The sequence below is a fragment of the Eurytemora carolleeae genome, unplaced genomic scaffold (genome assembly GCF_000591075.1).
Source record: "Eurytemora carolleeae unplaced genomic scaffold, Eaff_2.0 scaffold55, whole genome shotgun sequence".
Taxonomy (NCBI): Eukaryota; Metazoa; Arthropoda; class Copepoda; order Calanoida; family Temoridae; genus Eurytemora; species Eurytemora carolleeae.
The window spans coordinates 1-12,898 of NW_019396158.1; the positions used below are offsets into that span (position 1 = coordinate 1).

Consider the following 12,898-nt stretch of genomic DNA (forward strand, 5'->3'; position numbering starts at 1 on the left):
GAGTCTTACGATCCAATCCTGAGAAATACCACACGGTACATATATTAGGTCTTTAGGGAAATCGCTAAGTAGCGAAACACCCTTTCAGATATTTGGTATACAATCCCTTTCAGATATTTGGTATACAAGATATTTACCTTGAAAGGCCAGTGTTTCATGTCACTTTGAACATTGGCATCATCAAACTTTCTTCCAATCAACCTCTTCGCATCTAGTATTCAAATCATGCAGTTTATTTCAAGATAGATATCATTTAATTCAATCAACCTCTTGGCATCTAGTATTCAATTCATGCAGTTTATTTCAAGATAGATATTATTTAATTCAATCAACCTCTTGGCATCTAGTATTCAATTCATGCAGTTTATTTCAAGATAGATATCATTTAATTCAATCAACCTCTTGGCATCTAGTATTCAATTCATGCAGTTTATTTCAAGATAGATATTATTTAATTCAATCAACCTCTTGGCATCTAGTATTAGATTCATGCAGTTTATTTCAAGATAGATATTATTTAATTCAATTAGTTTACATTAGTTAATTTTTTCAAAGGTTCCCTTCCCGATCCTTGGAAAAGTGGTCGTTTTCAGATTTTGGAATGGTCGCAGAGTTTTTTTTTATTTATTGAATTAAGTTTTTAAACTTTTCAATTCAAACATACCAGTACCCGCATTAAACCCAGGGTTTCCATTCGCAGAACATTTGCAATTTTTGGGGAAGGAAGCCCAAAGTTTAGCTTTCGTTGCGAACATTTTTGCGTAAAAAAAACAGCACTTAACAAAGTTCATTTTACGTAAAATTGAGATATTTTTTTGTATTTAAATTGCTCACAAAACTATAGATTGCATTTTTGGTGAAATTTTATGAGTTTAGCGCAATTGGCGCTGAATAATCTAAATGGCCTCAAAAATGTTTTCAATAACGCGCACAACTTCTTGCGTATAAAAAGGCGAAAAATTACGCAAAAGCTCTTCAACTGGTTACGCAAAACAAGGGTAAAAATTTGCCAAAACATTTTCTAATAGTTATTTGAAGCAAGCTAATGGATTTGTTTGCAGCAGAGTATACCAAATCCTTATGTTTGCTTAATGTCCCTGTATTTATTCTGTTTACCAAAGATAGTATTTGTTGGGTTCATGGCAACTTGGTTCTTAGCAGCATCCCCGATAAGTCTTTCAGAATCAGTAAAAGCAACATAGCTGGGAGTGGTTCGGTTACCCTGAACAAATATAATTTCAATAAAAATAAATATTATCAAATAAATTTTTGATCAAAACTTTTATAAATTTTCTACATTTATTGTCATCCAAAGCTTAAAAAAATAAGACTGAATAGGTTAATTTACAGAATCCTTTGCTTTAAAATATTTTTAACTAATTCGTATATGTAAATTATACTTATAAGTAAGTCCTGGTAAGGTGCATTATACAGTGACACTGTACAGACTCTGTACTGTATACTGTACACTGTAAACTGTACACTGTAAACTGTACTCTGTAAACTGTACACTGTAAACTGTACACTGTAAACTGTACACTGTAAACTGTACACTGTAAACTGTACACTGTAAACTGTACACTGTAAACTTTACACTGTAAACTGTACACCGTAAAGTGTACACCGTAAACTGTACACTGTAAAATTTACACTGTAAACTGTACACTGTAAACTGTACACTTTTAACTGTACACCGTTCACTGTACACCGTAAACTGTACACCGTTCACTGTACACCGTACACTGTACACCGTAAACTTTACACCGTACACTGTACACAGTGTAGATCTGGTTTGCTGAATAATTAAATTAGATTAAGTAAATTGTATACAGTGTGTATACTGTATAGAGTAATATTAAAGGCATCATTAGGTTTTACATAATCTAATAATAATGATACCTGCTCTTTATCATTTTAGGACTTGTTTCGGTTCAGGGGCGCCAGGTGAGGGGGGGGGGGCAATACATTACATACAATTGTAATGTTCTGTTACAAGATAATTAAGAATTTACAAAAAAACAAGCAAACATTTTTAGATTGTACTTTTTCACTTTAGCAATGACAATGATTTATAATGTAAAAGTTACTTTGTTCATGTTACCTGGTTATTGTCAATTCTTTCTGATATAACAGTGCCTGTTTTTATGTTACTGTTACGTTTTTCATGTTACCTGGTCATTGGCAATGATTTCTGATATTACAGTGCCTGTTTTCATGCTAACTGGTATTTGGCGATGATTTCTAATGTAACAGTTATTTTTTTCATGTTACCTGGTCATTGGCAATGATTTCTGTTATAACAGTGCTTGTTTTCATGCTAACTGGTAATTGGCGATGATTTCTAATGTAACAGTTACTTCTTTTATGTTACCTGGTCATTGGCAATGATTTCAACTTTTCCATGTTGGAAAACTCCCACACAGGAGTAAGTTGTACCAAGATCAATTCCAACTGCAACTTTACCCATCCTCTGTCTCTCACTAGAAAACAATAATATAACAGTGCAAGCCAATAGATTATCAAGAACAATAGTTGGCAACAGATACTGACGTCACAAGTGGACAGTGTAGCAAGGAAGACGACATGTTATCCCACTAGATATTTACTCGAAGATTCTGCTTTGATAAATATCGTCTTTGTAGAAATATGTAAAAAGATGTTAGATAGGTGTCACAAAAACTAAACAATAGGAAGACAACCAAAGTTACATAGAGAATAATTACTGTCAGTTGGTTGCATTAGAGTAAAAGTTTCTAAGGAATATGATACTTGATCATTTATTTGAGTGCAAGAATGAAATATCAAATAACTCATCAAAACTTTTGACTTAGATCTTTTAACTATAAATTAATATTTCACCGGAAGGATATAGGGACTGTAAACATAGTTTGAAATAACCCTGTATTTGTAGAGGGGTGTGTCCGATTTACAATGGTGTCCTTAAAACCTTTATATGAATAACAATGAGGTCGTTTTCTTCGTCTGGAAACATGTTGAATTCTGACAACTTCCTTCATTGTTCATAAATCCGCAAGTTGTCTTTGCAGAGAAAATACTATTTTTGATCAGAGAAACGCTTACTACTGTTATGAATTACCTATTCCTTTCGATGAATAAAAGCTCACTTTAAATTATGTTTACAGTCCCTTTAAATTATAATTACAGTCCCTTAAAATTATGTTTACAGTCCCTTAAAATTATGTTTACAGTCCCTTTAAATTATAATTACAGTCCCTTAAAATTATGTTTACAGTTCCTTTAAATTATGTTTACAGTTCCTTTAAATTATGTTTACAGTCCCTTAAAATTATGTTTACAGTCCCTTTAAATTAAGTTTACAGTTCCTTTAAAGTATATTTACAGTCCCTTTAAATTATGTTTACAGTCCCTTTAAATTATGTTTTCAGTCCCTTTAAATTGCAATCTACAGTTCTACCACAATTCGGGTACATCGGTTTATGTCACAAAAGTCAGTTACCTCTGCTTGTTTATATAACAGGAATCAGAATGTTATATTGGAATTAGGAATTTATGTATGTTGAATAGTCCCAGTTATTATATACTATATAAGTTGTAAAGGGAAGGTCAGCAGAAGTAGATTACGCCGTACATAGTTTAACAACTTATCTCAATTAATAAATGTTCATCTCTGTGTATGTAATAACCCACCGAACTTAACTACAGAGCGTCCCATATTATATTAGATTATCTCCAATCTTTAACACCAAAATAAACCCTCAATACTCTAAAAACTCATCATTTTCCGCAAGAAAATTCTTATATAAGTCTTATGTTATTTTTCAAAACGATTCATTCTAATGAAATTTTCTAATTAGTCCCGAAAATCGTAATTTAGACCCGTTCTCGGTCTAATATGATGTGGGACACCCTGTACATGGAGCAACTACAGAGTGTCTCACACAACATGAGAGTTGGTGAATAGTTATAATATCTTCTTCTTTTTGCAGTTTAATTCGCTGAAATAATTCTTTTACTCAATTATATTTTATTTTGAAATGAATTAAACTTTAATATGATATTAAACTATTTATAACACTGATATTTTGGTTCGCAGTGTTATAAAGTTTTTGTACAAAAAGGTTCTCTTTATCGAGAAGGTTCAAGCCTTTTTAGATTTAATTTAGATTTTTTATATTTATCAAGATGTGCATGAAATCAATATCATTCATAATAAAAAATATATTTCTACTTTTTCATTAAAAAATATTACATAAGATAGTTAAAATCAATGAAACCTTTTACTTTTTCTTCGCTTGAAAAAATTCATCGGAGACATTTGAAATCTGAGGTTGTCTGTAGGGCGGACTAAATTAAACTGCAGGAAAATTTTACTCCGTATATTCATCCTCATCGCAGGGGGGGGGGGGGTTGTCATGCATCATGTTTTAGTTTAATTAAACAACATCTCAAAAATATTGAAAAGTTTGTATTGGCAGTAATAATTATTTGTCAATATACCAGGAAATCTGTGTCACCATGGTAACAATCAATATCTTTAGGAACATTGATATTTTTATGGATCACAAATTAAAATAGAAATCGGTTCTTTTTTTGCAATAAAGAACCTTTTACCGTTAACATAATAAAACTCTTGAAAACGTAATTTTGACTCTTAAAATTAGTTTTTACAATGCTAATTCAAACTTCTTTGATTTCGCAGTATTTGGCCGTTCCAGTAGATCTCTCAATCTTAACTCAGAAGTCAAATAGATTATTTATAGAATATTTATAATCTGTAGATAATTTATTTGCTGACAGATAAATTAAACTTTTATTTTGTCTTCTCAATCTTATTCTATTAATGTATGTCAAAAAAAGAAAACGAAATATATAATAAATAATAATATAAATAATATAAATAATACTATTGTAACAAACTTTAAACTTCAAATCTTCAAATTAATAAACCTTGGAAAAACATTAAGCGGAACTAAAAAACAGGATTCCTTGAAGGAAACATGAACCATGGATCTAAAAATCAAGATTCTTTGAAAGAAACAGGAACTATGGAACTATTTATTTAGATTCTTTGAAGGAAACAGGAACCATGGGACTATTTATCAAGAAAACTTGAAGGAAACAAGAACCATGGAACTATTTATCAATATTCTTTGAAGGAAACAGGAACCATGGAACTATTTATCAGGAAAACTTGAAGGAAACAGGAACTATGGAACTATTTATCAAGATTCTTTGAAGGAAACAGGAACCATGGAACTATTTATCAGGAAAACTTGAAGGAAACAAGAGCCATGGAACTATTTATCAATATTCTTTGAAGGAAACAGGAACCATGGAACTATTTATCAGGAAAACTTGAAGGAAACAGGAACCATGGAACTATATATCAGGAAACCTTGAAGGAAACAGGAACCATGGAACTATGTATCAGGAAAACTTGAAGGAAACAGGAACCATGGAACTATATATCAGGAAACCTTGAAGAAAACAGGAACCCTGAAACTATTCATCAGGATTTCTTGAAGGAAACAGGAACCATGGAACTATTTATCAGGATTCCGTAAAGGAAACAGGAATCATGGAACTATTTTTCAGGACATCTTGAAGGAAACAAGAACCATGGAACTATATATCAGGAAAACTTGAAGGAAACAGGAACCATGGAACCAATATTCTTTGAAGGAAACAAGAACCATGAAACTATATATCAGGAAAACTTGAAGGAAACAAGAACCATGGAACCAATATTCTTTGAAGGAAACAGGAACCATCGAACTATTTATCAGGAAAACTTGAAGGAAACAGGAACCATGGAACTATATATCAGGCAAACTTGAAGGAAACAAGAACCATGGAACTATATATCAGAAAAACTTTAAGGAAACAAGAACCATGGAACTATATATCAGGAAACCTTGAAGAAAACATGAACCCTGGAACTAATTATTAAGATTCCTTGAAGAAAGGTTGAATAAGTTAATAAAATAAAAAGAAAATGTTCAAAGCAGTAAAAAATTTAAATTAATTATTGAGCTCTTTCAATTCAATCATTTAAATCCAATTAAAATATTTTTCTAAGATCAATTGTTTGAATTGTAACAATAGATTTTTTTGGATTTTAAATTAAAAAAGTCCGCTTTCAAAATATTCAACGTTTTCAAGCCATCTTATTGATTATTTTTTGTCACATATTTACACTTACTATAAACTGTATTAATGTTCACCAGTTTCATGATAGATTATAAACACTTTTATTAAATTTTAACAGTAAGACTTGTTTGAATCAAATCTTTATTTAAAGGGACTGTTGTTTTAATTTCAAGTGGACCTCTTTGTAAAGAATGAAATATCCGATGCCCAATACTACTCTTAGATTCTCTCAATTCCTCTCATTGATTTTTCAGCATAGATCCGCAAGTCACTTTTATAGAGATATCATAATGAATAATAATCAATTTTAAACTAGAGATATCTCATTCATTCAAGCGTGATCCTTTAACTTAAAAGTTATCAAAAATCAAACGTTTTTATTTCATGAAACAACTTTCCATACAAAAACTGACACCAGAAATTAGACTTAAAGAGTCTGTACGAGTTTTTTCCAGTGACCCTCTATGCTAAGATGACACATGCCCGATTTACAACAGTATATACCCATGAAAGCTGTGTCTTTTGGTGTTTTTAAACTGCTCATTTTCATTTGTGATTTCTATGCAAAAGTGACTTGCACATTTCTTACTTATAGGAACCAATGGAGAAATTTTCAGAATTAAACACTTAATGAGATAAAAAAATGGCAGTATCTTTCGCATCTTTCGACCGGGCATTGCCATTTTTTGCATGGAGGGTCACTTGAAATTACGCTTACAGTCCCTTTAAAATTCTTGAAATCCTTCTATTAGGGAAGCAAAAGTTTTCCAATATGTCTGGGTACACAGATAGTATTTCAATTAAAGATTTATCTGCTTAATCCTAATTCAAATCCATGGTTTACCAAAAATTGTCGAATTTTCTTTGCAATGAATTAAAATGTTCAGAAAAAAAAGATTTTGGGCTTTATTTATTCTTTTAATTCAACGTTTTTTGAAATTTCATTCTTCTCCGATTATATTCTTTTGGACACTCTGTATCAAGTTAGTTCACATCAAAGCGTTGATTTGCTTCCTGCTTGTAAACTTATTAAACCTTGAATTTAAGAACTTGTCAGATCAAACTAAATACGCTAAACATCAAACACTGTACAAATATGTAGCTCAGTACATGTTAGATATATGTACCTGTACTTGTTGTACCTTGATTGACCCTGTATCACTGATCCAGCTAGTCAGGCCGGCCAGCTTATATTACACCTGGAGAAACATTAAGGGGAAGGAAGAATGGGGAGGGGGAGGGGGATATACTTTTAAACTTACTTTTAAAATTACAAAAGTAGAGTTTAATCACTACTAATACATCGTCTCATAACTGGCAGGTTTTTTTAATGATACAAACTTTAAAAACCACAATTTAGGACAAAAATGGCAATCTTTTGTGACGTAGAGTTTGACGTAAATAAATCAAGATTACCATTTAAGGTAAACATCTAGTGTTGTGTTAAACCTGATAAATATTAGCTCATTGATATGCAATGTTAAGATTAGCTTAGTAATATCCCTGTACACGCTTTCTATACAGTATAGTTGCTAGGTGGAGGAGAAGGGCCGGTCAGATGTAAGAAGTTCATAACATTATGTAGATTCTATATCTGAACCTTTCTTTAAATAAACCTGTCTTTATCTAAACCTATCTTTATCTAAGCTTATTTTTATCTAAACCTTTCTTTATATAAACCTCCCTTTATCTTTCTTTATCCAAACCGATCTTTATCTAAACCTTTCTTTATCTTGTGTGGGACATCACATGACCCCAGGGAAGGTTTATGAATTATCAAAATTTCTAAAATTTGTGTTTAAAAGTTTTTTATTTTGTAAAATTCTGAAAATGCGCGAAAAAATATTATGAAATTCGAAAACTTTTTTGTTTTTGTTTTATACTGTACAAAAAGAGAAGATGCTCAGAGATAAAGCCACAATTAAAAGTTGAAATAGAAGATGGGCGCGAAGCGCCCTAAACGCCTTGTTATCTAAACTTGTCTTTATCTAAAACTATCTCTAACTAAACTTGTCTTTATCTAAAACTATCTTTAACTAACCTATCTTTAACTAAACTTTGCTTTATCTAAACCTATCTTTAAGTAAACTTTTCTCCATCTAAACCTTATCTGCAACTAATTTTATCTTTATATAAACCTTTCTTTATAAAAACCTATCTTTCTTCATCTAAACCTTTCTTTATCTAAAACCTATCTTTTATGAACCTTTCTTTATCTAAACCTGTCTTTATCTAAACATAACTTTATCTAGACCTATCTTTTCCTAACTCCAGGGAAGGTTTATGAATTATCAAAATCTCTAAAATTTGTGTTTAAAAGTTTTTTATTTTGTAAAATTCTGAAAGTGCGCGAAAAAATATTATAAAATTCTCAAACTTTTTTGTTTTTGTTTTATACTGTACAAAAAGAGAAGATGCTCATAGATAAAGCCACAATTAAAAGTTGAAATAGAAGATAGGCGCGGAGCCGTTTTTGAGCTATCAAAAAACCGAAACATGTTTCAGATTTCTCAACTCCAGCTAATTAATATTCTAAAAAAAATGTTAAAAAACGTCAAAAATTACGATTTTATAACAAAAAGACGAAAACCGCAGATTCAGAGATGGACTTGAAATATATGTAAGTGAATAATATGTGTCTTAGCACAAAATCTGGCTAGAAACGAAACATAGAATTGCTCTGAGAGCAAAGTGAAGAAAAGCAAAGTTGTAGAGGAAGGTAAGATCTACTTACACACCAAATTTTAACCCTGTAGGTTGACCCGTTCGCGCTCGCGCGCGCGCGTCGTCTCGTAACTAACCAACTCAAATCACCTGTGCAGTGCCATGAAGGAGTGCTCTGAGAGCAAAGTGCCTGAAACAAAAGTTGAAGCCCACGTCCATAACTGTCTGCATACTAAATTTCAACCCTGTAGGTTGTCCCGTTCACGCGCGCGCGTCGTCTTGTAACTAACCACTTGTGCAGTGCCATGAAGGAGTGCTCTGAGAGCAAAGTGCCTTAAACAAAAGTTGAAGTCCACAAAAATACCTGTCTGTAGCAGGGATAGATAGTGTCTCTAAAATTTTTTTTTTTAAATTTTTTCTAAAACTTTTAACAATTTTTTTAAAAACTTTTTTCGACTTTTTTTTTGAAAAATTATGAAGAACTTTTTTGGGGGGAGGAACTTCTTTTAATATGAAATACAATTATGAGTGGTAGAATTCCTCTGAGAGCAAATTGAAGAAAAGCAAAATTGTAGAGGAAGGTCAGATCTACTTACACACCAAATTTCATTTCTGTAGGTTGTCCCGTTTGCGCGCGCGCACGCCCGTCGTCTCGTAACTAACCAACCCAAATCACTATGAAGGAGTGCTCTGAGAGCAAAGTGCCTGAAACAAAAGTTGAAGCCCACGTCCATACCTGTATGTATACAAAATTTCAACCCTGTAGGATGACCCGTTCGCGCGCGCGCGCGAGCGTCATTTCAACCACTTTTCATTTAACGCCATCTTTAAATGCCTATATCTCTGGAACGAAAAGAGATATTGACCTAATATTTTGGATCTGAGATCCCTACTATATTATGAAGCAATAATCCAAATATTAGACAAATCTATTTTGGATCCTAAAAAAAAGTTTTTCAGATTTTTTTGACAAAAATTTTAGATTTGGCTGAAATTTTGGTTATAACTCACTACTATATATAGAAACATCGATCTAAATTTTTTCTTTGATATCTCTATTATTTCAAGTATTAAAAAAACGTTTGACGCGAAGCGCTCTGATTTCTTCGTTACGTAAGTCAGCTCGTACTGACTTTGCACACTGATAGTCCACTTCTGTATCTACCTGTGCTTTTTGAAATTTCTTGAAAATCTCAACTGGTTCCAAAGATATAAGCATTTAAAGATAGAGTGGTCTGAGAAATGAGAACTTTTGTTTAGGCACTTTGCTCTCAGAGCACTCCTTCATGGCACTGCACAGGTGATTTGGGTTGGTTAGTTACGAGACGACGGGCGCGCGCACAGGACAACCTACAGGGTTGAAATTTTGTATGCAGACAGGTATAGACGTGGGCTTCAACTTTTGTTTCAGGAACTTTGCTCTCAGAGCACTCCTTCATGGTGATTTGGGTTGGTTAGTTGTTAGTTGTTAAAAGTTTAAAAAAAAATTTTATTTTTATTTTTTGGAGACACTATCTATCCCTGCTACAGTGAAACACCATCAATGTCATTGCATCATGGATGACTCATTTCCATGTGCTAGTCTCCTTCCATTTCTTCAGTTCTTCAAGATCCTCTGAGTGAATAACAACTTATTTTGGGTCTCTAACAACAATTTCTAATATAGTTAGGGTATTTCAACCTGGTTAGCATACTCTAACAACATAGATATTTTATATATTTTATATATTTTATACATTTTATATATTTTTTATTTATATGAATGAAAAGTGGTTGAAACTTTGCTCTCAGAGCACTCCTTCATGACACTGCACAAGGGGTTAGTTACGAGACGACGTGCGCGCGCGCGCGCAAACGGGTGAACCTACAGGGTTGAAATTTTGTATGCAGACAGTTGTGGGCTTCAACTTTTGTTTAAGGCACTTTGCTCTCAGAGCACTCCTTCATGGCACTGCACAGGTGATTTGGGTTGGTTAGTTACAAGATGATGCTCGCGCGCTAACGGGTGAACCTACAGGGTTGAAATTTTGAATGCAGACAGGAATGGACGTGGGCTTCAACTTTTGTATAAGGCACTTTGCTCTCAGAGCACTCCTTCATGGCACTGCACAAGTGGTTAGTTACAAGAGCAAATGGGGGACCCTACAGGGTTGAAATTTTGTATGCAGACAGGTATTTTTGTGGGCTTCAACTTTTGTTTCCGGCACTTTGCTCTCAGAGCACTCCTTCATGGCACTGCACAGGTGATTTGGGTTGGTTAGTTACGAGACGACGCGCGAACGGGTCAAAAGTTCCTTTGAGTGAATAACAACATATTTTGGGTCTCTAACAACAATTTCTAATATAGTTAGGGTATTCTAACCTGGTTAACATACTCTAACAACATAGATAAAGGGTTATTCAATCAACATGAGATACAGGGGGATACAATTAACATGAGATACAGGGGGATACAATTAACATGAGAATATTTAAATGTGTTACAACTAGTAATTAAAAACTAAGATTATAATGAACGACCCTAAGAAAGTTAACAAATTTCTAGCTGAGGGATTTATCCAGAAGTTGGATACCAACTTAAAGGTTGTATTCAATACTCAACTCAGTGATGAGAATCTAAAGTTCAATAGGGAATTATGTGCCATGAAGTATATGGCCCATATGGGAGTAAATATCTCCTTGAGCGAGGCTACGGAGTATGTGGAGTCTGAGGAGTGGAAAAGTCTGTGGGCTGTAGTGTGGGCTTGTCCTCCCTCCCCCGGTAAGTCTGTTTCTGTTTTTTTTTACAAACCAATATAGATAAAGTAGTATTCAATCAACCTGAGAATACAGGGAAATACAACCAACATGAGATACAGGGGGATACAATTAACATGAGAATATTTAAATGGGTTATAACTAGATATAAACTTATAGATATAAAACTTTTACAATATAGATTATATAGATAGGACATACCTTATCTAATAATCATTTAGGGAAGCTCGGTATATGGGACCGAATGATCTGGTCAACTCGTAACTTCAAGGTCATATCTAGGAAGGCATATGCCTTCTACCTCTCAAACGCTGTCAGACAGTTCATGGAGGAGGAGATGGGCATCTGGATGAACATGAAGCAGGGAATGCTTTTCAGCAAAACTCCCGAGTTTGACATGATGTGGGATGCAGCCGAGAAGGCTATGGTTCATGCTCCCACCAGACCTACAGTTGTTCNCCCCCCCTAGGAGGACGCTGCATCTCACTCCTGACCAGATCAAGGCATCTCACATGACCTAACCTCATTATTCCCCCCGTTTTTAAAAATCTTTCTTTTGTTTAAAAATTGTTTTTAATAATATCTTTTATTGTTTATCTTCATTTAGTTTAACTTTCTTTGTCAAATGTCATGTAATAACGAGTCAATATATATTAAGATTATCTTTTTGTTGTGATACCTTGTTTTGCTTTGGTGATAATTTAAAAAGAATCGACTTTTAAGAATCAGCCTGTATACTGCATATTAAATATATATAACAGAAAAAATACAAATTCTTAAATACTTTTTATTTATAAGTATAAATATTCCATACAATGTTACAGAAACAATTGAGCCTGACACATATTATCAGAATTATTCGTTTTAAAATCACAATATCTAATATATTTAACGTCTTGTATTGTTACAATGTTCAAACCACGGATCACAAAGTTTTATCAGGAAGATTTTTCTCTGATATCGTACAATAGTAAACATCTTACAGTTCTGCACCAAAGGGGCAGTAATTTTCTTTTTGTAAAATTAGAACAATAAAAAAAACCAGTAGAATTCGTGTCGTCTTCTTTTTCTCTTAGTTATGAAATATCGCTAATTATTATTCTTCTAAAAAAGTGCTCGAATTTAGTTCCAACAATTGCAAATTACAAAACCCTTATCAATGTTTTGAGAGTAAAATGAAGAACAAAGAAGACATATATTTGACTGTTTTCTGGTTCTAACTGTATATTTGTTTTATACGACTAGAATAAAGAGCCTTTTTAACTCAAATTTTGCCACAAACTCAAATTTTCTAATCCCTATTTCTTTGCAACCTTTTAAAATTCAAACTATGAATTCAGACAGA

At 32.9% G+C, this 12,898-nt stretch overlaps 2 protein-coding genes across 2 annotated transcripts; one reads left to right on the plus strand and one right to left on the minus strand.

The window, feature by feature from the left end:
• Positions 1-126: 126 nt before the first annotated feature.
• On the minus strand, positions 127-4,335 carry LOC111696710 (heat shock 70 kDa protein cognate 1; the record flags this gene model as incomplete). Its single annotated transcript, XM_023466416.1, has 4 exons — positions 4,257-4,335; positions 2,372-2,480; positions 1,117-1,222; positions 127-211 (listed from the first exon to the last, which is right to left on the minus strand). Coding segments are annotated over exons 1-4 (341 nt in total), but the record flags the coding sequence as incomplete, so codon positions are not given.
• Positions 4,336-11,307: 6,972 nt separating this feature from the next.
• Positions 11,308-12,605, plus strand: LOC111696715 (uncharacterized). Its single transcript, XM_023466423.1, has 2 exons — positions 11,308-11,557; positions 11,775-12,605. Exons 1-2 carry the CDS (start codon positions 11,308-11,310, stop codon positions 12,020-12,022), a joined length of 498 nt encoding a protein of 165 aa, XP_023322191.1. The 3' UTR covers positions 12,023-12,605.
• Positions 12,606-12,898: the final 293 nt, after the last annotated feature.